Source organism: Amblyraja radiata, chromosome 18, assembly GCF_010909765.2.
Source record: "Amblyraja radiata isolate CabotCenter1 chromosome 18, sAmbRad1.1.pri, whole genome shotgun sequence".
In the NCBI taxonomy this organism is placed as follows: Eukaryota; Metazoa; Chordata; class Chondrichthyes; order Rajiformes; family Rajidae; genus Amblyraja; species Amblyraja radiata.
Genome location: NC_045973.1, coordinates 45,264,179 through 45,291,064, shown reverse-complemented (window position 1 = coordinate 45,291,064; position 26,886 = coordinate 45,264,179). Strand labels below are relative to the sequence as shown.

Genomic DNA, 26,886 nt, shown 5'->3' with positions numbered 1-26,886 from the left:
ACCAAGCCAATTAACCTACATACCTGTATGTCTTTGGAGCGTGGGAGAAAACCAAAGATCTCGGAGAAAACCCACACGGCCACGGGGAGAACGTACAAACTTCGTACAGATAGTATCTGTAGTTGGGATCGAACACGGGTCTCCGGCGCTGCAAGGTGGCAACTCTACCGCTGCGCTACTGTGGCCGCCTTCTGGCCTGATCCCATCATACTGACTGGGCAGGTGGTCATTTTGAAGTATATATACAAACAGCAAAGCAGAGTGTACATACTCCTCTTTTTCTTCCTTTTTGAAGATTTTATAAAGTTAACGCATCACTCTACTGACCAAGTAGAAGCAGAAATGCGAAAGCAATAACTTTAAAAATTATAGAAAAATAGTTTTACTATTTTAGAATGCATGCAAATTTGAAATAATATTCATGTCATAGGTGATAGGAGAAGAATTAGGCCATTCAGCCCATCAAGTCTGTTCCACCATTCAATCATGGCTGATCTATCTCTCCCTCCTAATCCCATTCTCCTGCCTTCTCCCCATAACCTCTGACACCCGTACTAATCAAGAATCTATCTATCTCTGCTTTAAAAATATCCTTTAACTTGGCCTCCACACCCTTCAGTGGCAAAGATTCCCACCTATTCACCACCCTCTGACTAAAGAAATTCCTTCTCATCCCCTTTCTAAAGGAACATCCTTTAATTCTGAGGCTATGACTAGTCCAAGACTCTCCCACTAATGGAAACATCCTCTCCACATCCACTCTATCCAAGCCTTTCACTACCCGGTACCCTTCAATAATCTAAACTCCAGCGCATACAGGCCCAGTGCCGCCAAACGCTCATCATAATTTAATTCGCATGTTCCTGGGTTCATTCTTGGAAACCTCCTCTGGACCCTCTCCAGGGTCAGCACACCATTCCTCGGATATGGTGCCCAAAATTGCTCACAATATTCCAAATCTGGTCCTAACCAGCGCCCTATAGCGCCTCAGCAGTACATATTTGATGGAATGACAATCCACACTTAGATATTTCAGAGTCAGAGGATTGCTAAACTTTAATTATGGATTAGCTTACCACTAACATCTCAGTTGTAGCTCATCCATCAATGGATTATGTTTTTGGCCTTTATTGGCTTTTTTTTGCAGTAATAGGTGGTTAGATACTCATCCCTCATTGCTATCACCGTGAACATTACGTAAGAGTGCCATTACATTTTAATCTGCTTCTGAAATTCATTCCAATAAGTCAATTGAAATAATTTTGGAAGCAATGTGCAAAACATTATATATCAGGACCTGGAGACAAGGTCTAGATTCCAGACAATAATTCCGACAATAGAGAACTGATTGATTCCCTTTATAGACACAAAATGCCGGAGTAACTCCGTGGGACAGGCAGCATCTCTGGAGAGAAGGAATGCATGACCCTTCTTCAGACTAGATTCAGGGGAAAGGGAAACAAGAGATATAGATGGTGATGTGGAGAGATATAGAACAAATGAAAGAAAGATATACAAGAATGTAACAATGGTAAAGGAAACAGGCCATTGTTAGCTGTTTGCTAGGTAAGAACGAGAAGCTGGTGCAACTTGGGTGGGGGAGGGATGGAGAGAGAGGGAATGCAGGGTTTACTTGAAGTTAGATAAATCAATTATCATACCACTGGGCTATAAGCTGCCCAAGTGAAATATGAGATGCTGTTCCTCCAATCTGCGTTTAGCCTCATTCTGACAATGGAGGAGGCCTAGGACAGAAAAGTCAGTGTGGGAATGGGAAAGGGAATTAAAGTATTTGGCAACTGGGAGATCAGGTAGGTCCAGGCAGACTGAGTGAAGTAATCCCTTTATTGACTCCCTCTGAATTCCCAAGGTAAGACTTCAGTAGGAAATCATTGACAACAGAATTCCTGAGTTTATTGCACATGAGTATACTCTAAAAGCTGTTCATATTTTATCCATAACAATGGTAAACTTAGATGGCCTCAACATTTTTCTCATTGTTATGAATCTCTTCTGTACCTGTGGTGCACCTTTGTTGATGCAGAATCCGTGGGCTCTAGTGAATTGTTACTTCCTTCTATTTTATAAGGACAGCTTTATTAGTTCATTAAAAATAAAACAAATTAGAAAGCAGCACTGGATGCTTGTGAGATATTAATTATTTCAGGTATGAATATAATGGCTATATTTGATCTCCCTCATTATGTTATGTTTCTGCATGCACTACCTGAAAACAATGGTATCAAATGCAGTTCAGGTAATTGCAGTAAATCATCATAGACACAGTAATGTTTTGCATTACCTTTAAGAGGAAGATAATCTCAGAGAAATGTTGTTGGACAAAATCATTTTATATTTTGGAAGGGAACAAGATATGAATCTAGTTTATCATAAACCATATAACCATATAACCATATAACAATTACAGCACGGAAACAGGCCATCTCGGCCCTACAAGTCCGTGCCGAACAACTTTTTTCCCTTAGTCCCACCTGCCTGCACTCATACCATAACCCTCCATTCCCTTCTCATCCATATGCCTATCCAATTTATTTTTAAATGATACCAACGAACCTGCCTCCACCACTTCCACTGGAAGCTCATTCCACACCGCTACCACTCTCTGAGTAAAGAAGTTCCCCCTCATGTTACCCCTAAACTTCTGTCCCTTAATTCTGAAGTCATGTCCTCTTGTTTGAATCTTCCCTATTCTCAAAGGGAAAAGCTTGTCCACATCAACTCTGTCTATCCCTCTCATCATTTTAAAGACCTCTATCAAGTCCCCCCTTAACCTTCTGTGCTCCAGAGAATAAAGACCTAACTTATTCAACCTTTCTCTGTAACTTAGTTGTTGAAACCCAGGCAACATTCTAGTAAATCTCCTCTGTACTCTCTCTATTTTGTTGACATCCTTCCTATAATTGGGCGACCAAAATTGTACACCATACTCCAGATTTGGTCTCACCAATGCCTTGTACAATTTTAACATTACATCCCAGCTTCTATACTCAATGCTCTGATTTATAAAGGCTAGCATACCAAAAGCTTTCTTTACCACCCTATCTATATGAGATTCCACCTTCAAGGAACTATGCACGGTTATTCCCAGATCCCTCTGTTCAACTGTATTCTTCAATTCCCTACCATTTACCATGTACGTCCTATTTTGATTTGTCCTGCCAAGGTGTAGCACCTCACATTTATCAGCATTAAACTCCATCTGCCATCTTTCAGCCCATTCTTCCAAATGGCCTAAATCACTCTGTAGACTTTGGAAATCCTCTTCATTATCCACTATCTTGGTATCATCTGCATACTTACCAATCCAATTCACCACACCTTCATCCAGATCATTGATGTACATGACAAACAACAAAGGACCCAACACAGATCCCTGAGGCACCCCACTAGTCACCTGCCTCCAACCCGACAAACAGCCATCCACCATTACCCTCTGGCTTCTCCCATTCAGCCACTGTTGAATCCATCTTGCTACTCCTGCATTTATACCCAACAGTTGAACCTTCTTAACCAACCTTCCATGAGGAACCTTGTCAAAGGCCTTACTAAAGTCCATATAGACAACATCCACTGCTTTACCCTCGTCAATTTCCCTACTAACCTCTTCAAAAAATTCAAGAAGATTAGTCAAACATGACCTTCCCAGGCACAAATCCATGTTGACTGTTCCTAATCAGTCCCTGTTTATCCAGATGCTTATATATATTATCTCTAAGTACCTTTTCCATTAATTTGCCCACCACTGAAGTCAAACTAACAGGTCTATAATTGCTAGGTTTACTCTTAGAACCCTTTTTAAACAATGGAACAACATGCGCAGTACGCCAATCCTCGGGGACTATTCCCGTTTCTAATGACATTTGAAATATTTCTGTCATAGCCCCGGCTATTTCTACACTAACTTCCCTCAATGTCCTAGGGAATATCCTGTCAGGACCTGGAGACTTATCCACTTTTATATTTTTCAAAAGTGTCAGTACTTCTTTTACTTTGAAACTCATAGTATCCATAGCTACTCTACTAGTTTCCCTTACCTCACATAATTCAATATCCTTCTCCTTGGTGAATACTGAAGAAAAGTAATTGTTCAATATCTCCCCCATCTCTTTTGGCTCTGCAGATAGCTGTCCACTCTGTCTCTCCAATGGACCAATTTTATCCCTCGTTATCCTTTTGCTATTAATATAGCTGTAGAAACCCTTTGGATTTACTTTCACCTTACTTGCCAAAGCAACCTCATATCTTCTTTTAGCTTTTCTAATTTCTTTCTTAAGATTCTTTTTACATTCCTTATACTCCTCAAGCACCTCATTTACTTCATGCTGCCTATAATTATTGTAGATCTCCCTCTTTTTCTGAACAAGATGTCCAATTTCCCTTGAAAACCAGGGCTCTTTCCAATTTTTACTGTTTCCTTTCAACCGAACAGGAACATAAAGATTCTGTACTCTTAAAATGTCCCTTTTAAATGTCCTCCATTTCTCTTCTACATCCTTCCCATAAAACAAAATGTCCCAGTTCACTCCTTTTAAATCATTTCGCATCTCATCAAAGTTAGCCTTTCTCCAATCAAAAATCTCAACCCTAGGTCCAGTTCTGACCCTCTCCATAATTATATTGAAACTAATGGTATTGTGATCACTGGACCCGAAGTGCTCCCCAACGCATACCTCCGTCACCTGTCCCGTCTCATTTCCTAACAGGAGGTCCAGCACTGCCCCTCCTCTAGTAGGTACCTCTATGTATTGCTGCAAAAACCTATCCTGCACACATTTTACAAACTCCAAACCATCCAGCCCATTTACAGAATGTGTTTCCCAGTCTATGTGTGGAAAGTTGAAATCTCCCACAATCACTACCTTGTGCTTACTACTAATATCTGCTATCTCCTTACATATTTGCTCTTCCAATTCTCGTTCCCCATTTGGCGGTCTATAATACACCCCTATAAGTGTTGCTACACCTTTTCCACTTCTCAGTTCCACCCAAATAGCCTCCCTAGATGAGCCCTCCAATCTATCCTGCCAAAGCACTGCTGTAATATCTTCCCTGACTAGCAATGCAATACCTCCACCTCTTGCCCCTCCAATTCTATCACACCTGAAGCAACAAAATCCTGGAATATTTAGTTTCCAATCACAGCCCTCCTGCAACCATGTTTCACTGATCGCCACAACATCATACTTCCAGGTGTCTATCCAGACTCTAAGCTCATCCACCTTTCTTACAATGCTCCTAGCATTAAAATATGCACATTTAAGAAACCCCCCGCCTCTTATTCTGTTTATTTCCTTTTTCTTCTTTCTCCTCTTGTGTCCGAGTGCTTCCCTTTTCTGCTTCCTGCCTCCCATTCTGTCTACTAGCTTTCTCTATTTGAGTCCCTCGCCCTAACCATTCTAGTTTAAAGTCTCCCCAGTAGCCTTTGCAAATTTCCCCGCCAGGATATTGGTCCCCCTCGGGTTCAAGTGCAACCCATCCTTTCTGTACAGGTCCCACCTTCCCCAAAAGAAGTCCCAATGATCCAGAAACTTGAATCCCTGCCCTCTGCACCAGTCTTTCAGCCACGCATTTATCCTCCACCTCGCTCCATTCCTACTCTCATTGTCGCGTGGCACAGGTAGTAATCCTGAGATTGTTACCTTTTTGGTCCTTTTCCTTAACTCTCCTCCCAACTCCCTAAATCCCCCCTTCAGGACCTCTTCCCTTTTTTTACCTATGTCATTTGTACCAATATGTACCACGACCTCAGGCTCCTCTCCCTCTGATTTCAGAATATCTTGGATGCGTTGAGACACGTCCGAGACCTTGGCACCAGGGAGGCAGACCATCATCCTGGTCTCCCGACTGCGTCCACAGAATCGCCTATCCGACCCCCTAACAATAGAGTCCCCAATTACTATTGCCCTCTTCTTTTTGTCCCTACCTTTCGGAGCAACAGGGCCGGTCTCTGTGCTGGAGGCCCGTCCACTGTCGCTACCCCCGGGTAGGCTGTCACCCCCATCCGAACACAAACAGGAGTACTTATTTGCAAGGTGTACCGACATTGGAGTACTCACTCGTCCCTGCCTCTGCCCCTTGCCCTTCCTTAGCGTGACCCACATGTCTCTCTCCCGTGGTTTTGGAGTGACCACCTCCATATAACTCCCCTCTATGACCTCCTCACTCTCCCTGACCAGACAGAGGTCATCGAGCTGCTGCTCCAGGATCCTAATACGGTCCCTTAGGAGCCCCATCTCGCTGCACCTGGTGCAGATGTAGACGTCTGGAGGGCCATCCGACACCAGAAGAATAAAGAAGAAACATTTTACCTCAGCATCATAAATGAACCCAATAATTTCCTATCCACATTTTGTCAAGGCAAATGATAGCTACATTTTATAAGTGCAAGCAACATCAGACACAAGGGAGATTCACAATTAAATTCAACTTTCTATAAGTTCATCTCATACTTGCTTTGCAAATGTAGTCTCACTGTCAGGATCACCACTGAATTCCATGAAAAATGGGGTTGCTGATTTTGGGCCATAGAAATAAAGTCAATTTCCCTGGTTTTATTGTTAACTAGACCAAGTGGGACACTTTGGGTCCCTGTCATACGGGAGGCCTGGTCCCCCAACGCTACCCGTTCCCCAATGCAATATTCCACCACTCACCCACAGCCTCCAACTGTGCAGGGGTGGCTCATTTCCCCTTATTCAACCTACCCCTTTAAAAAAAAAAATCCAATTGCACTTGCTGCCAAGAAAATAAATCCAATTGCACTTGCTGCCAGGACTCAGTGTTCTGGAGTTTGCAACATTGTAGCGGGCAGTGCTACAATCCCATTATGACGTCATAGCTGTAACTGCCATTGCAGTGTTCAAGTGATTCTTTCTCAAACTGGTTTCTCAAAATGTGAATAACTTGTGAAATATAACATAAATGTGAACAAAACTTGATAAAAACACACCACAAGACAATTGTGAGTAAGGTGGTCCAAAAATTGTAGCGCTGTTGTGTACAGTTTTGGCGTAGTTCCGGGATCATGCACACAGAATCACAAAGAAGATGAGAGTTTTAGTAATATCATCTGTGCTCGTTCCTGTCAAAAAAAATATTTTAAAAAGTGACTCCAGCATTTTGTGTCTACCTATGGCTATCAAACAATCTGTTTAGGCTTGAAAAGTTAATTTTATAATTATGGAGTCTATATTCCACTCTTTATAAAAATATTTTTTAATGACACAAATTCAGCCCGTTGAGTCCATGCTGTTTTTAGACCAATTCTGTCAATCCCATTCTCTCACTTATTTCCTTGTAAACCATTCTCTCTCACTTGGCCATCAACATGATTGTTCTACCACTCGCCTACACTAGCACCAGTTTACAAAAGCTAATTAACGTAGCAACCATCATGCCTTTGGAATAATTAAAATGTGAGTATTTTGAAAAGCCTAGTTATTCTTATATGTATAACAATCTTTGTTACCTCTATCCTTCACCCAGTCTATATTTCCCAGTCTTTCTTTCATATTCTTCAAATAATTTTGGTCTAAATTGTACTTCCCATAAAATGATACTTGCTTTAGACTTCGCCTTAGTAGGATTCTTCTGCTTTTTCTTCTTTTTCTGTCCGTACATATTGTGTAGGAAGGAACTGCAGATGTTGGTTTAACCGAAGTTAGACACAAAAAGCTGGAGTAACTCAGCGGGTCAGACAGCACGTCACCTCTTCTCCAGGGATGCTCTCAGACCCGCTGAGTTACTCCAGTTTTTTATGTCTATCTTCATACAAATTCTGTAGTGGGCCGAACATAAAATGGGATGTGAGCCAGTGTGTGCTCTGTCCAGCTACATCTACATAGCCACCAGAACTGAATGGCAAGACCGAATGCTTCATCACTAAAATCCAGGCCAATCTCCATATCTTTGTCAAATTCATATATCCTCTTTTTATTCACTACAAGGGAGTTTGTGAATTTGATTCAAGATTTGATAGGTTTACCTACATAGCCCATAAATCCCATGAACAGCAAAATGTTATGATTGAAAAAAATGTTGTTGGGTTATCTTGGTAAAATCTCAAAATTGTGTTTCTGAGTTGATTGCATTATGTATGTGTGATACTCAACCCCATCTTAAAAAAAACCCTATTCACTCCATGATTGAGGCTGAATTATCTGATCTATTTTGAAGCCGCTAATTCATCCTTTATTTCCCTTTGTACAAGGACAAATGTATAATGAATATCCCTGTTCTATTATCTATCCAAGTAAAGCTCAGATGTGGACCTGGTGAGAAAATGGCTAAATGTTGCAGTAATTTGCATGGACCAGTGAGTGGTTGTGTAATACTAATGTCTCAGCCATTTGATGGATAGTTGGTGCAATGTCCTGAGTAAGCATTTTATTGAAAGGTGAAAAGAATTAACTGCAAATGTTAAAATTAAGGACCTGGATGTAGAGATTTTAAAATTCATCAGCTTATATTTGCAGAAATATCTATTTTAGATATGCATAAATATTTTTGGACTTATGGTCAAAATATAAATCAGTCACTTTGTTTTTAGACCTTTAAAAAGATAGTTTTATTTATTCTGGGAACGATATAAATAATTATTCTACTCAATAACTTTGAAATAAATAAGTGTAAATATTTGCTTCCATTACTGCTTGATTCTTTTGAAGTATAAATGTTTGCTGCAGATATACAGCAAGCCATATGCAGTACTACACAATGTTTCTTCACAAGGTAATGAGTCTACCATGCTAGCTGTTATTGAAAATCTAATAACTAAGAGCCAGTGTATTCATTCTGGAAATGTGATGGTGGGGTGAATGGAGAGTTACATTTCTTTTCATTTGAAAGAAGTCATCAAAAATGATAGTGTTCATTTTCCTTTTCTATCCGAAGGTTTTCCATTTAGCAATGGCAATTTTAATGTGAAGTTCATTCCGCTTATTTCCCTAATGGAATTCTCTGAGGAAGTGTGGCTGCTGAATCATTGAGAGCCAAGACGTGTATAATGCATGTGAAGAACGTAGTTGCATGAGGTTTCCTTGCAGAATTTTAATATTTTCATGATGATGATGATATTTTATTGTCACTTGTACCTAGCTAGATGCAGTGAAATTCTTTGTTTTTACACACAAAAAGAATCATCACAAAGGTGCAGACAAAGTTACAAAAAGTACTCATCCCTTCTTCACCCCCTCTGCTGGGACCCCCTTAGTTCTTGGCGCCTTCCCACGTCAGATCCCCCTTTGTTCTCAGTGCCCCACCCCCATGCTGGGGCCTCCTTTGTTCTCGTCCCCCCCCCTCCCATGCTGGGGCCTCCTCTGTTCTCGACCCCCACCCCCCCCCCCCACGCTGGGGCCCCCATTGTTCTTGGCGGCCCCCCAACGCCAAGTCACCCTTGGCAGAGACTTGTCCATTCTTGAGCAATGTATCACAAAAAGATATGTGAATACTCAAACTCCAATTGATATCAAAGCAACAAGAACATGCTGGGCTATTTCCGTGGCTTCATCAGTCAACATTGAATGTTGAGCCAAAGAAGCCACCAGGAGAAGTTATCCATCGAAGTTGATCTCTTTGGTATATTTACTTGAAGCAATAACGTGTACTTTGTGTTTGCTTGTTTTCAGGGGAGGTCATATTTAACATCGACAGTGGCAGAAACGCTCCACTACATGCCCCGCCATCTGAGCACTACACCATCATCTTTAACACATTTGTCTTGATGCAACTCTTCAATGAAATCAATGCTCGCAAGATTCATGGAGAGAAGAATGTGTTTGATGGCATTTTCAAGAATCCTATTTTCTGCACTATCGTCTTTGGTACTTTTGCAGCCCAGGTACATAAGAAATGAAACTACTAATAAATTCATGGTCTTCTCTTGGTACAAGTATAAAATTCCATGGATGTTGGAACTATGAAGTAAAAGTAGAAATTGGTACCAACAATCTGGTGGCGCCTATGGAAAGAGAAACAAACTTTCAGAAAAGGAGCTAATCTGAAATGTGATTCCCTGTTTCTCTCTCCACTGATGCTGTAGGCAATTAATTGTATTGTTTCTGTAAAAAGTTGAGTTACAAACAGAATCCAGGAACAAGTACACTAATCCATATGATGTCTTGTATGGACAAGTGGACATGGTGAATGAACTTTGCTTCTCAGTCTTGCAGCCTGGATAACATTTCACCTGTCCGCTCTTCAACTATGTCCATGGTTTTGTCCTAATCACTGGGCTCAGTTAGTATTGTTCTTATCTCTGAATGTTGAGAGTATTGGGTTGAAGTGCCAAACCAGAGTATTCCTCTGACACAACACTAAGTTTTGACCTTCAGATTGATGCTGTTTGACATTTGGATGCATTAAGATGCTAATAAATGTAACTCCAGTTGGTATTCACAAAAGGGCATAAAATATGGTTTTAAAATGTGTTTTTTCAACATAGTTGTATGTGGTTCAGAATAGCCCTGAGTTCATATTTTCACTGCGTTCCTGGTTTAGTCCATAAATGTTTCCTCTCTCGTGTAATACTTTATCTTGGTTGCCCATTTTTAGCTTTCAGGATTCACTCCAAGTTGAATCCCTTTTGTATTTCATTTTCTTCCCCTCCTCCACTTTCCTATCCGGGTTGTTCGTCTGCTGAAATCTGCAATATCGTTTGGGATCTGGCGCTGGATTTATAAGCCTATCTGTAGACGAATTTCCACATGAATGAACCAGGACTGTTGACTATCACTGACCACCACATGTAAACTTGACACAATCAATTCACCTTTAGTTCCAGCAACGCTGATGCATTGAGAGAGCAATAAACTTGATTGATTGCTCTATCCCTTCATTCTTGGGTTCAAGGATGATGATATTGATTTCTGCACTCTCACTGTTATTCAGTGAGAGATAGGTTGACCTGGAGCGGTCCACAAATTGAACCAGGAACACTCTTTTACACAATTGCTGAGTAGACGATAGTGCTGCTTTAGATTTATGTCAAAGGCCATCTTTCAAAATCAGAGGAACATAACTTGTATAAGAATAATATCAATAGATTAGCAACGAAGAACAAATGATGAAAGAATGGATCAACTGGGCTTATATTCACTAGAATTTACTGTAGCAGGATGAGAGGAGATCTTATAGAAACATATAAAATTCTTAAGGGATTGGACAGGCTAGATGCAGGAAAAATGTAAAGGTGATTCCACCCTTCAAGTAAAAGATCATGCTCCCAATGTTGGGGGAATCCAAAACCAGGGGGGTCACAGATTAAGAATAAGGGGTAGGTCATTTAGGACTGAGATGAGGAAAAACCTTTTCACCCAGAGAGTTGTGAATCTATGGAATTCTCTGCCACAGGAGGCAGTGAAGGCTAATTGACTGGATGTTTTCAAGAGAGTTAGATTTAACTCTTAGGGCTAACGGAATCAAGGGATATGGGGAGACAGCAGGAACGTGGGCTGATTTTGGATGATCAGCCATGATCATATTGAATGGCGGTGTTGAGTAAATCACGCACACTCACAGATCTGGTATTGTCGACACGAAGTGAAACTTCAGGGTCGAGGTGCTTGCTAGTGGATCAACCAGGGAGTGTATGTTATGACTGTTATCTTCATGCTCGGGGAGAGTGACCGGAGGAGGTGCTGGTAGCTCTTGGTACTTGATATCAGAATCTTCAATCTTCATGTTTTAACAGGTGCACAGGCTGCCTTGGGAATGATCGATTTCCACGGGCTCGACAGGCGGTATGGGCTCGAAGGGCTGAATGGCCTACTCCAGCACCTATTTTCTATGTTTCTATGATCATCCTATTTTGAAAAGCATGTTCTGATCTATCTTTATAATTTTCTGTTTGATACAGATTATAATTATTCAGTTTGGAGGAAAACCTTTCAGTTGTACCCCTCTGAAAATAGACCAGTGGTTGTGGTGCATCGTTCTTGGAGTGGGAGAATTGCTATGGGGACAGGTAATGATTTATTCTGTGTCCATTGAAAAAATAAATCGAAAATCTATCCAGCTTTCTCACTTCATGGTTGAAAATGCAAATTATATTGGTGAGAAATGATATCTAAGTTTTTTTTCAAAATACTTTCTTAAACAACTAGCTACTGCAGGCTGGCTTCTAAGCAAACAAAATTTACAAAATGAACAATACTGTAAAATTCACCAAGGTACAATAATCTAAAGGCTATTTCACTGCATTAGTAAACTAGAGGCCAAGATTAGGATTTGCTAGACCAGGGCCCAAGGTAGGTATAGGCAATGAGCTGCCAGAGGATGGTGTAGATGCAGGTACTATTACAAGGTTTAAAGGTCCTTTGGACTGGTACACGTATTGGAAAGGTTTGGAGCGGTATGGGCCAAATGCAGGCAAATGGGACAAGTACAGCTGAACAACTTGGGGGCAAGATGAGTTGGTCCAAAGGACCTGTTTCGTGAGTAGTGCAACACTGCAACTCCAAGACCAATATTCTAAGTTTAAACCTCAGCTAACAAAATTAAATTAATTAGCTAAAGAATTTGGAATTAAAGCAGAAATTATAGTTTGGGATTATTGGGAAAACCTCCCTCGCTCACTGGCAGATCTATATGTGATCCCAGATGTATGAGAATCTTGTTATCTTCTCCTGGGAAACTCCAGCCAATTCTGGAAAGTTAGTATGGTATTCGACACAAAATGCTGGAGTAACTCTTCGGGTCAGGCAACATCTCTGGAGAGAAGGAAAGGGTGATGTTTCTGGTCGAGAAAGGTCTCGACCCGAAACATCACCCATTCCTTCTCTCCAGAGATGCTGCCTGTCCCGCTGAGTTACTCCAGCATTTTGTGTCCATCTTCAGTGTAAATCAGCATCTGCAGTTCCTTCCTATGCACGGATGTGGTATTGATTACTACACGTTTTAAGTCCTTGACCCTGAAATAGACTGTGTAGGTTGCAGGTCCTGGAGATAACTGCTAAACTGACCATAGAATAATGAGGCAGAACATCATAGAGATCCCATCTCACTTTTATAACTTTGATTTCTTCGAACTTACTCCTTCAGGACATCCCCGAGAAGTCAAGATTGCCCTTTTCTCCAAAATATCCTCTCAGAAATGAATGTTTACTGGATGAAAAGGAGTAATAAATCAGTCCTTTAGATCCCCACTGTTACAGACAGCAACATGAATCTTTTTTTTTGTTCCCTTCATACTGAAATCGATTGGGGGAAAAAGCACAAGAAAGTGAGATTAACAATCTACACTCGCTTACCTTTCCCCTCCAGGTAATATCCTCCGTCCCCACCAATCGATTGAAGTTTCTGAAGGAAGCAGGCCATGGAACTCAGAAGGATGACATCCCAGAAGATGAACTTAACGAAGATGCCGAAGAGATTGATCACGCAGAGAGGGAGCTGAGACGGGGACAGATACTTTGGTTCAGAGGTCTAAACAGGATCCAAACTCAGGTATGTTCAATGCCATGCTGTTTCTGAGACTTTAATCTTTCAGGAAAGAAACACATTCTGCTGTCATACTCATACTCATGCCTGATTTAAATATGGATCTATGGCCATGATTTTACATTCAGATGGTTAAGCATAACAGTTACGTTGGCAATGGCTGAGTAAATCATTGTGGTGCCAGATTTGTCATTATGTATTTGACATTGTGTCGATTTCTCCATAGCCTGATCTAAGTGACCAAAATCTGTTGAACAGAAGGGATTTAATTTTCCATTTTTGCTTCAAGATTTGCCGGGTTTTTGTGTAGTTGTGGTTTGGGTTGCCCATGAACTCTGCAGATAATCAAAGCCGGACATTGAGTGGTTTATGAGGCTTGTGTGACAGCATGTGAATGCTCTGGGAATTGCCACATTTTTATTGGGTTTTAAATCAGCTTGTCAAAGATGAACAGCCAGGAACTAAAGATGGCAGGCACAACTTCAAGTGGCGCTTCTGTACACCACATATGTTAGTGTAGACCAGATATAGGCACACTTGATGCGTTCATGTCCATAGGAGCACTGCAATGAGGCACTTGGAGAACATTGTGATTGCATATTTCTTGGTTAGATTCCCAGATTACAATTATTGCTTTGAGGAGAGATTACAACACAGCTATATTTACTAGAGTTGAGAATAATGAAACGTATCCTCAATAACATTTACAAGCTGGCAAAAGTGATTGTCAGGATAGTTGCTGCCAGTTGTTTGCTCTGAATGAACAGCCGAGAAGCAGTGTGACTCTCTGCCCCTTCTGCTTATTACTTGTGTTCTTTGATGATTCATGTGTCTAGAAGGTTGAACTTGCTGCAAGTTGGGTCTGGATTCAAAATGGTGAGATCCTGCTTGGTGCCAGGACCTTGAGCACATAAATGCTCCATTGTAAGTGATCCGGAACAAGGCCTTCCCATCAAAAATAAAAATAGACCATATCCCTTCTGCTCTTCCATGAAGAGTTCATGACGGGACATTCCTGTGAAATCACTTGCACAGCTTGTTCGCTAGTTTGAGATTTCTGCAATCACACAGGAGCCTCAAACCTGCTGGCACTTGCAAGAGCAAATATGTGCACTTGTACAGAACTGTCAACATTGTCAACAAGCTCCGACCCACGTTTTGGACGGAGTGGAGGAGAAGTTTCTTCACAGCATTATGAATCTTTAGAATAGTTGGGGAAGTCCAGAACAAGGGGTCACAGTTTAAGGATAAGGGGGAAGTCTTTTAGGACCGAGATGAGAATTTTTTTTTTCACATAGAGAGTGGTGAATCTCTGGAACTCCCTGCCACAGAAGGTAGTTGAGGCCAGTTCATTGGGTATATTTAAGAGGGAGTTAGATGTGGCCCTTGTGGCTAAGGGGATCAGGGGGTATGGAGAGAAGGCAGGTATGGGATACTGAGTTCGATGATCATATTGAATGGCGGTGCAGGCTCGAAGGGCCGAATGGCCTACTCCTGCACCTATTTTCTTTGTTTCTATGTTTCTATGTAATTCTCTACCCAAACTTTTTTAAATGCTTGTATTTGTTCCCCTTCCCACCCACCCCTTCCACCCACCATCCCTGCCTCCAGTTTTAAATTTCACTCCTTTTTCCTTCCCCATCTGATTCCATGTCTGCACCCTTTTGTCTCCGTCTGATCTCTAGCCTTTGTTTCCATTTCCACCCACCCTCACTCACCTTCACTTGTATCCATCTATCACTTCCCTATTCATGCCTCACCCCTTCTCCCCTCTACACTACCAGTCTGAAGAAGGCTCCTGACCCGAAACATTATCTGTCCTTTTCCTTCAAAAGATGCTGCCTGTCTTGCTGCGTTACTCCAGCGTATTGTTTACAGCAAGATTACAGCATTTGCTGTCCCTTCTTTTGTTTTACTAATTTGTGGGAAAATTACTTTTTCATCAGAATTTGTACTTGTCACTTCTTCGGCTTAGTCCAATTCTCGAAACTGTTTCCTCTTAATGACCTTGTGTTCTTAATGACACGCTCATTCTCTGACTTCCTGGACACTTCTTGTTGCCCATATAATGCTAATGTTGGGTCCCTCAGCAAATCTTTGAAAGTAGCTCCCTTTTTATTGTTTTGGATTTTAATTTTTAATTCTTCCTTCCTATAAATACTTTAAATATTATTGTATGATGTTCTCTATCACCCATCAAATCATAATGTGACATTATCAATCTCTTTATTAAATGTTCTTGCAATCACATTTAACTAGATTGTATGAAAATGTATTTTGGATTTCCCTAGTTAGTGTACTGGTTCTAATTTTGCAATTATACCTCATGGTCTTAATTCCCCAAATGGTCCAGAGCTTTGTGCTTCACTGTATTGTGAACTGGTATCATATCATACATAACATATTATCACAGCTGAATGCAGATTATTTGGCAGCCAAAAGTCTTCAGAGGGTTACATTGGTAGTTGGCAGAAATTGTGTCATGGTAGAAAATAGATGTAATTATTTTCTAGATTTCAAACAAGTTCAGCTAAGTGAAATGACACAATTATGGTCAAATAGCCTTGTGAGACTAAAAGGCCTCGATTTATTTCCTTCCTATAACAAATTATTGGATAACTGGCAGAGTAGTATCCCTCAGGACAAGAAATAATTGCAACATTTCGTTCATTGTTGTATCAATATATATATTTTTTCATTGTTTCTAAACTTGGAATGTAATTATATTCCCTCAACAGATCTTTCTGCAAACGTTGCCACACTAGTTTACTAAAATAGCATTAAAATAGAGGTAGTTATCGTTTGATCCACAATTCCCTTGATGAAGCTTCTTTTAAACCTTTAATGCAATAATATAACTTTCTGTGAAAAGTTTACACCAATGCAAGTTCAAAATTGTGTATGTGGCAGCTCTAAAATTATTCACCCGAGAAATTTGATGCATTTGCTCTCCCCAATACTCCACTGGAGGTTCCTTGTGGGCTATGAGCAGATAAAGATAGGAACAGGAGAAGAGACTGCATCAATATTTAATATGACCCTGTGTGTTGTACATTGCCATTCATTCCCCATATCCTCTAGTCTCCCAAGATATATCAACCTGAGACTTGAATATATATGTATTGGGCAGTAATTACCCTCTGGGGAGGATAGTTCATGGATATTACAACTCCTAGCGTTCAATGAACACTTCGATCCTTCAAGGGGCCTAATAGACAAAAACATTAAAACATTTAAAGAAATTTGTATCTTGAATGGATTGAATGCAGGTAATTCAGGAATTCATAGGAATTCAGCATAGATAAAATTTATTCTTATGATTGTTTTCCATTTTCTTCTCATAATTCTTTGCCTTGGTGATTCATACTGAAGCAGTTCTGTGGCTAGTTGTGGTTCTTATAGTCACTATCCCAGTGAACTTCCTTTAAGAATCTGGAGGAATGACAAAGGTTAATAATTGATGGCGCCATTGCTTCTTTGTCCAGCAGGATACAAATGCAAAATGATCAGAAGTTGGTTTCTTGTCTGATTTTCTCTTCGTCCAGTCTTGGAATGCTGAAGGCACCACTGGTTACAAATTAAATTAACTATCCCCGGTTGCAAAAAAAAGTGCACTTGAATTAAACTAAATAAATAAATATTCTATAATTCCACCAGTGAGTCATGGTTTTCCTCCAGCTGATCTGTCGGAAGAACCATTTATGATGTTTTTGATTTTCACTTTTATAAAGGGTCAAGAAAAACTGAAATGGAGACACACATATAAAATTTGAAAAGTATTTATTTGTTATTAAAAAAACTCATTTCTTCCTGGCGAGAGAGAGAGAGTGCTATATGCAATCTAATTTAAATATAAGTGCACATTCGATTTATCTTTAACATACTCAAATGTACGCTTCATTTTGCTCCTTGAGAGAAAATGATAAGAGGTTCATGTTATTGTTGAGTAATCTTGGTTTCCTTCAAGCACCCAGTTTGTTGTGAATAAATAATGAAATGTGGTCAATGTACTGAAATGAGATATGGCAAGCTATTTTAGAAAAGAATTACATTTTCAGCATATTATTTAAGAACGTGAATGGCTTTTAGTGACATTTAATAATCAAAGTGTTAGAATTATTGCACTGAAAGTGATCGTATTCCTGGCTGCTTCAAGTATTCTTTGCGATATCTGTTTATATTTAAAATTGTGCATGAGTATCTAAGCTGGATATAATTAAAATCATCTAAATAATGAACCTGTGGTTTGGTGAAGCATGCCAAAATATTAAGACGTTACAATGGTGGTTAATATTGGACATTGATCATTGGTAAGAATGCCATTTCTTTAAATTTACCATTTGGATGGAAAATTGTCAAGATTTTGGTTGTGGGTAATTGTGCTAATTGAATCATGCTTGAGCATTGGAGGCTCCCTGGCACATTAATCTTGCATCTCCATCTTAAGCAAACTTTCTCATTCTCTCCTCCATTGCAGATCGAAGTAGTCAACACATTCAAGAGTGGCACTTCCTTTCAGGGGGCACTAAGGCGCCAGTCATCCGTTACCAGCCAAAATCAAGATGTAACCAATATTTCTAGCCCTACTCACGTATCGTTATCTACTCCCAATACTCTTTCCTCTCCTACCAGCGTTTCTGCTGCTACTGCTGGGCGTGAGTGTGTATTCTTAATGCACAAGATGATCTTTCACATCTCTCCACTTGCTTTTTAACTATTTGATACTAATCGTCTTGTCAGTCTTTTTGTAGAGTTCAATATTATTTATTTACCTCTCAGCAACCTGTTATGTGTCTGAAGTGAATGTGTTTGTTTTCTCTAGAGGACTAGACAACCCTAGGCAAAGGGTCCAGCAGAAGGAGTGAAGGAAGGTTGTGAGTCTGACCCGAGCCTGCAATGAATGTGAAATGCTTGGGCCTATCAGTCTCGATATTAAGCTTAAAAAAATGTGTGTAAACGTTCGAGTATAAGCCCACAGAATGCCAAAAAAAAACTTTAATTTACAGTGTGTCACCTGAACTACATGCAGTCTCGTATTTTTTTTCCCCTCATGTGGCAATTCAAACCAGGCAAATCAAGAACGTAACGATGGGCTTAATTTACTTAAACTATGTTTCCTTCCTTGCAACATCTTAGACAAAGCCTTTGTGGTCTTCACTGCCAAGGACACTCCTCAGCCTCGACTCGCCTCACTTTCTGGTGACTAAGAAGCAGATGACGAGAATGCCCGGGAGAATAAGACTGCCACATGAGATTGTCATCACGTCTTGTCCCAAAGTCTTTTGTCAATTTACAGTACATTTACTTGTTGTTTGTTTTTCTGTTCTGCCTCCAAAATTAGTTTCTTTCTTACTCATTTTTTTGTCCTGCCTGTGCTTTGTGAGTCCTTTTTTCTTATATTCAATGTCCAGAGCCACTGCCCAGGTTATATGGTGAATGCCTGGGCAGTTGTTTCCAGTCATTATCTGACATGTTCAGGCGATAGAGCTAAATCTGGCGACCATTGATCATTAATTCCCACATTAAACAAGTTTTATTTCCAAACTATTCTTGGCTGTTTCAAAGGGGGATAAAGAAAAACATGCATGCAAATTAGTTCTGCATGTTTCATATTCATAGCCTGGGACAGCAGTTTCTTCAAAATTTGTGATAAATAACATGTTCATTAAATGTATTGACAAGATTGACATTATCTCTATTCCAATAAAGGGGAGAATTGAACACATGATGTGAATTAAACCTTAATCCAGAAACGAATGGCTAACCATATGCTCATTTAAAACTAAAATAAGTCATAGTATACATCTATCATAATTATTATTATTTTTATTTTTTTATTTTTTTATATTTTATTTATTAGAAGTAATGTGCATTACAGTAATATGCCAAAAATAACATAATACATTTCCTGTACCACTTCTTGTTTTAAACTTTAAAAAGAAGGAAAGTAAAGAGAGTTATATAGGATAGTAAGCGCGTGAAAGAGTGATCAAGAAAGACCCATAGAAACGTATATCCCTTTTATCTTATTTTACTTTCTTATATCTTCTGTTCTTTATTTTTCTCTTTCTATTTCTTTGGTTTTCTTTTTAACTCTTTTTATCTATCATGATTATATCGGGTAAAGTAGAATTTCTAATTATATCAGTGCTTGCCATTCGCAATGTGGTAACTATAGAATTGGCACAAAGGCATTGGTAGAATATGAAGATCTAAAGATGTCAAAACCATGGACCTTGCTTGCCTTGGTGTTCGGTGAATTCTCTTCCAGATCATCTACTTTCTATCAGTATTTCTTCACCTTTTTAAGTCTTCATCCGTTTCAGAATGGAAAACCTATCTGTGATACAGATTCATTTAGTGACCTATGCAAATAGGTTGTATAGATAAAAGCAGATGTTTTTTTTTGATTGAAGGCATCTGAGCACTGATAACTAAACCAGTGGAGTGAATCCTTTATTCAAAATAAAATTATTCCCTGGACTGATATTAGGTTGACATTGATGTGCATCACTGTCATTTGTTTAAAGTTGCGCTAGCATCAAAAATCTATGGTATTTTAAGCAAATTCTAGTCAGTCCATTCATAAGTGACAAATTGGCAGCGAGATCTATAAATGCAATGCAAAATGGAAAATTAATATGTTTTTGGATTGAAAATATCAACAACCCTCAATTCATGAGATGATTTGTACCCCATTTACTTTCACTATCTTATATATTATGCACACATTTTTCAAAATGGAATGTGTGTATCAATGAAGAAGCATCACGTCACCATGCAGTCTGCAGTCCCAACAACATGACATCCACTATGGAAGATTAGTAACGGTGCTGAAATAAAGGCCAAATACAATCAGCAGTCCTATATTTGGCCTAATATCTTAATATGGCTGCAACGGCTCTGCATGGAATGCCTAGAGACCTGGATGGATAGCTGTAGGAAAGTCACGATGGCTAGAAATGTACATAGAAACTGCTTATTGAAAGAGCATGGAATGGAAGAGGTTGATGAGTGTGTTTGTAATTCATGAACAAGTGATTCAGTGTGAAGCAATAGTAAGAGTTACTCAAAGACGGAATAATTTCCGAAAACGGTTGAAGGATGGGGTAATGAAAGCTTGTGCGAGGATGGAAGGAAACTTAGTTTCAAGTTGGAGATAGTTGTCACCTATCTTATCCAATGTTATTGTGGGCAAATTGGGAGTCCACAATAACACTGTGAACCTGAAAGTGTTGGACTAGGAACTGAAATATGCCAACTATGATTGTATAACGACTGACATTATGTTAACCACAAAGGTGAACGCTGAAGGCAAGAAGTAACATTCACCGTCAACTGTGGTTCTGTTGTGAGCACTTTAACCTCTGAGCGCAAGTCGCAAACCAGAGACTGAAGGGCAAAAGTCTCACTGGCATTCAGTGTAGTAAATGTGATGCCACCACTCCACTGGTCTTTCCAACTTGTCACCTAACAAGGTTAGTGATAGAAGATCCCATGACACTTTCACAAAGAAGTTCATGTCAAAGGAGCAGAATTAGGCCATTTGGACTTTCGAATCCACTCCACCATTCATTCTCTCTCAACCCCATTCTCCTGCCTTCTCCATGTAACCTTTGACACCCTTACACATCAAGAGCCTATCGATCTCCACTTTAAAAATGCCCAATGACGTCCTCCACAGTTGTCAGTGGCAATGAATTCCACAGATCCACCACCCTCTGCCTAAAGAAATTCTACCTTAACTCCGTACTAATGCTACATCCTTTTATTCTGAGGCTATGGCTGGTCCTAGACTATCCCACTAGTGGAAACATCCTTTCCACATCCGCTCTATTTAAGCCTTTCATTATCCAGTAAGTTTCAATGAGATTTTCCCTCATTCTTCTAAACTCCAGTGAGTACAGGCCCTGAGCCATCTACTTCTTCTTCTTTCGTGTCCATCTTCCATGTTTCAAATGTTGACATCGCTGTCATCGTCCGTCCTGAAAAGGACGCATGCTTCCGGCGACAATCAGTGGGAGCCATCACGTGTCGCAATAGATGATGGTGGTAGCAGAATTAGCTCGGGATACTTCCAGTCTCCAGCCCCGCCACGTGGACGCTTCTGCTACGGGTGCCCCGAGCCATCAAACGCTCATCGCACCTTAAACCAGTCATCCCCAGAATCATTCCTGTGAACCTCCTCTGGACCCTTTCCAATGCCAGCATACCCCTCCTCAGATATGGGGCCCAAAACTGCTCACAATACTCCAGATGAGGCCTGACCTGTGCCCTAGGAAGCCTCAGCATTACATCCCTGCTTTTAAATTCTAGAAGAGTTATCTCTAGTGCATTTACTTTTATTTATACCTAATTAAATATTACTAACATAAATTACCTGATCATTGTTAGGAAGCTTATTGTGGTTCTGCTTTTTTTCTGCACTTCAAAAGTGGCAAAATACTTCAGGATGTCCCGGGGACATGCTGAATGCCAGTCCTTCTCCGCTCTCAGTCACTGAGTGAAAACATAAATGTCAAAGAAGTAAAAATAGTTACAATTATACTGGACAAAGGGAGCACACTGTAGGAAAGAACTGCTGATCATGGAAGCTGTTGCAATACTATGGAGGCCAACCTGTGGAAATAAATACTTGGAGTGAATCTTACCGCATACCTCTTTCTGTCGATGCAGATGCAAATATTTTGTAATACAGTGCCGAACTGCAGAATTAATGTACCCGGAGATTATTCAGATCAGAATTAAAATGTTAGGAATGTGTACAAGTAAAACCCAAATTGAATTAACAAGATGGTTATGTGTACGAAGGAACTGCAGATGCTGGTTTAAACCGAATATAGACACAAAGTGCTGGAGTAACTCAGCGGGACAGGCAGCATCTCTGGAGAGAAGGAATGGGTGATGTTTCGGGTCGAGACCCTTCTTTGAGATCCTCCTTCTGAAGAAGGGTCTCCGCCCGAAATGTCACCCATTCCTTCTCCCCGGGGATGGCTACCTGTTCCACTGAGTTACTCCAGCACTTTGTGTCTAACATGATGGATAAGCAGATGTGGGCATTGATAACAGGAAGGGCGTGAAGGAGACGTTTGGTGACATCTGTAGTACATCGATTGTGATGAGTGATGTGTTACCATTATCTGGGAACTGTGACACCATTCTGATCATGTGGTTCTGTGTGTTGTTCTCTCAGTTATTTAAGTCGTGGTTAAATTTTATAACCAGACTGCAAATTGTTAGATTATCAGCAGTACAAAGATGGTACCTTTAGCTACAGAAACACAGTGAGCAAACTTATGACAAGTAAAATGTATTTTAATAATTAAGGTACATTTTGCATCTATTTCATCGACTCCCCCTCCTAACTATCACATCCCAGATTAAATAGCTCCTATACTCTGTGGCATGTTAATGGGACTCTGTTTGAACTAAACATTTAAATGAAATGTGCCTGAAGCAGAACATAAATGCAGAGCAATCCAACCATTCGGCCCAAATAGAGATTCCCAGACGGTCACATTAACATGTTACAAGGTTTCTTTATCTTTTTTGGAACTGACTGAGAAAAGGAAGATTGTGTTGAGAGATCAGAAACTTCTACATTCCTAACAACCGCACAAACCAAAAAAACTGCCTATTGGAGACTGGAGATAAAACACTGGGCCTATACTCGAATGTTTACCCCAATGTGCATGGATATGCAATATGCTTGTTGATGTTTCAAATAACCGGCATCTGGATATGGCTGTCTCCATACTGTGCCAGACTATTCCATCTACACTTGGCCTTCTAGTTCTGTGGCATGACTTGTATTCCTCATTACTAGCAATGTGCTTCCTGGCTGCTCCATCCACATCAGCAAGACACCATTTTATCTCCCAGTTTTCTGCAGTCAGCTTTCCTCATTCTGTTTAGTGTTCATCTTGTAATGAGCGGTTACTTTACTTGTGCAATCATGTGGTCTATGTTTTTTGTATGTTGTCATACTGAATATATAAATATATATATATGTGTGTGTATTTATATATATTTATATCCTACAAATGTAATTAAATCTACCACTCACTTTTTACCCTTCTACCTACTGCAAGATTATCTCACCTGCATGGATATACATTGCATTAAAATTTTAAGTAACTAAATGCCGTGGCTTTTACCAGGTTATACACATTGGATCTTTGCTTATTTAACCAACGCTTTCCATGAGTTCTACACGGTTGCCTTTTTTTCCAGTTTTATTGCAGTTCTCACCGACCCCACTATGCACGAAACTGAGACACTTATGTGTGCTTATATAATCTTGTGACTGTGGATCTCAGATAACCGCACTGCCTTAAATATTCTGCCACCTTTTCCTACTTTCCCTTCTGCAGCTGCCACTGGAGACCTCCGTTTACCTTTGACCTGGTTTTCTCTTTTGCAGATCCGCGTTGTGAAGGCATTCCGTAGCTCTCTCTATGAAGGATTAGAGAAACCGGAATCGAAATCCTCAATTCACAACTTCATGACCCATCCCGAGTTTAGGATAGATGACTCACAGCCACACATTCCCCTTATCGACGACACCGATATAGAAGAAGATGCTGCCCTTAAGCTAAACTCCAGTCCGCCCTCATCTCCTAACAAGAACAACAATGCTATTGATAGTGGAATAAACCTTACAACTGATACCAGTAAATCAGCTACCTCTTCTAGTCCTGGAAGCCCACTACATAGCCTGGAAACATCACTTTAGCTGACCATTTCTGCGCAAAAACAGAATCTACAAAAAACAAAACCTGCTGGCTGACAAACTGTTCTGAACGTGCTCTTCTATGCCCTGCAGCAAGAAGGGAATTTGCTGGAAAGGTGATTTCTTGTTCGGCTGACCCTCCTCAAGATAGAGATCCTGCATGAATGTACATTTCCCAAACTTTCACTGGAAGGACCACAGCTGAGTGCATCAAAGGCAATTTATCCAATCCACTGGTCTGTGACTTTTGAAGTGCTTGTGTGGCATGGACTTAATTGTATAGATTAATTTAAGAAAAAAAAAACTTTAAACAATTGAATTTGCAAAGCTCAACTTGCACAGTAGAATTGCACCAATTGAACAGAGGAACTTTCTAAGCATTTATGAAATACCTACAGAGTTTATCTTCTTTGTTTCTTGGCATGTCGCCCTGCTTAATGGCTCTTACTTATTTATGTCCTTAAGAGAATGTAATTTGTTTACAAAACCTGTAGATAACTTTCTTGTTTATTTGTAGAGTATAAGTTCTGCTGAGTAGTGCAAGCAGCTCTTCCGGTTTAGTACATCTGTAATATTGAATTCTAGATGTTTCATTACAATTGTGTACTGAATTTGGCTGCTTTTTTGTTAAATATTGTAGATATTGCTAGCAGAAACAAAGAAGCCAAAATATAACAGGGAAATATTGTTTAAAGTGGTACACTAATGTTAAATGATCGTGGACAAAAATGCAGCATGGCTTCCTTTATTTCCTAGAATATATCTTTAGTACCTAAAGTCCTCTGGATTTTTTTTCTTTCATATAAATGCTTGAATTTAATTTTGGTCTTTCTCAGACTCGCAAAGGCCAACTTGAAATGTAATTTGATTGAACTGTCTGCTATATATAGACACCTGCTTGTTAAAATAAGATGTTTCAAAATAACTGTAACTATCCAAGCTTGTGATGGGTTTATTAGAGCTGATTGCAAAATAAGTTATATTTGGCTTTGTCTATATGGGCAAAAAAAATCAAAGTAGTGTTGAAATCTTGTGATATTGTGTTGATTTCTATTTTTTTCCCTTTGGTGGCTAATTGGATTATTTTTTAAATCAGCTTAAAGGCTGTCGAAAATTGCAAAACAATCTGGGTTGCTTTGTTTATTTTTTAATTTAGTTTTTTTTAAAGGACAATCTTCATAATCAGCACTCTGCAAATATGAATGAAACTTTCTGTAAAGTATTTAGATGTGCTTTGCGTGGTTTTATCAAGCTTGTCTTTCCGCGGACATCTACTATATACATTATACCATCCCAGCAGTATGGTTTAAATCTACTTACTATGCTTTCTTAAGGGGCGGCCATTTTAAGCTTGTCACAAGGGTGAAACCAAAAGCGCTTCAAGATGATAACAGCCCAAAATATTTTTTTGTGGGGATTGGGGCTAAATGCCTATCAGGCAGTAAGCTTACAACAATCTTTATGTCATGGGCAGTGTGAAACCTTTTTTTTTAAACTTTCACTTTGATTCTGTGACTTGCAGAGGTCCATTTAGAAAGATAAAATATTGAAGAACTATCTGTGCTCTGCTAAAAAGGAACTTGCCTGTAATTCTGAGTTCAGGCATTTCTGAATTTGCCAGTAAATCTTGTGTATATATATATAGCAACACACATAAAATAAGACACACTTAAAGTAAAACATATAAATCTGGGCTTCTGTGGGCATGCATGTGTGATGTAGCATTTGTTTATAATCGAATTAGATGACATTTCAGCCAGTCACCACCACAGGTCACGAGCTACAAATGATTTTGTTTCTTTGGCGTCTGTTCAGTGAAGGACAGCCTAGAATGAGGGAAGTTGAAGGATCAATTTATTAAGGTCATTCTGCAATACAAACTTGCTTGCTTCTACATAATGTATTTATCAGCATGAGTTTTGTGAAAATAATAAATAATAAAACATTGCAGCTGAACAGCAATTGGCAATGGGCCCCATCTGGCCAATGACATGAGTTCATCCATCTGTTTTTATGAATTTTTTACCCAGACAATAACTGTAAATAAAGAACTAAATGTTTATGTTCATTTAATACTATGCAACAAGGTTATGCTTTATGGTTGTTATTCTCATATTCCTACAAGTGTTTGCTGGAATGTTTGTGGTTTAAAAAGTCAGTAAACCATGTGCTGTAAATTATTTTATAGTTTGAAAACCATGAACTGGCTCTTGCTGCTAACTGTCAAATGGTTAGATTATCTGGTGGCAGGAGCACAAGTGGAAACAAAAAACAAAAAAAAATAATAAATTCACAGAGCAGCATGAATCATACATGTCTTCACGTCAGCATCCTTGCTTTTGTGTCTTCCCTTCTCGTCTGGGGTGAGTATCAAAACCAGCTTGGTTAACCTGATCACTGCTGGGAAACATTACCAAAGGCCTTCATTGCCAGTGTCTGAATCGTCATGGCTATTCTCAGCATAGAAGGAAGCCTTGCATTCAGCATTTCCTTTCCTTATTACTCACAAGATGTTTCTACTCATGTAATCTTAAGGGATGATCAGCACGCATTTTTTATACAAAAACAACCTGACGAAGCAATGTATTATTGATTATTGACGAGTGTGTTGTCATACGCACAACATGGTGAGGTACCAGTGCAGTGAACATATTGCTTGCAGCATCACAGACACCTAAACTCACACACATAAACTC

General features: G+C 39.7%; 1 protein-coding gene across 1 annotated transcript in view; it reads left to right on the top strand.

The window, feature by feature from the left end:
* LOC116983474 (plasma membrane calcium-transporting ATPase 2-like) overlaps positions 1-26,502 on the top strand; it is an 847,186-nt gene extending 820,684 nt beyond the window's left edge. Inside the window, exons 22-26 of the mRNA XM_033037261.1 lie at positions 9,648-9,859; positions 11,876-11,983; positions 13,282-13,464; positions 17,936-18,022; positions 23,882-26,502. Of these exons, the coding sequence (XP_032893152.1) occupies positions 9,648-9,859; positions 11,876-11,983; positions 13,282-13,464; positions 17,936-18,022; positions 23,882-24,193 (902 nt within the window). The 3' untranslated portion in view covers positions 24,194-26,502. The remainder of the gene's footprint in view (positions 1-9,647; positions 9,860-11,875; positions 11,984-13,281; positions 13,465-17,935; positions 18,023-23,881) is intronic.
* The last annotated feature ends 384 nt before the right edge of the window (positions 26,503-26,886 follow it).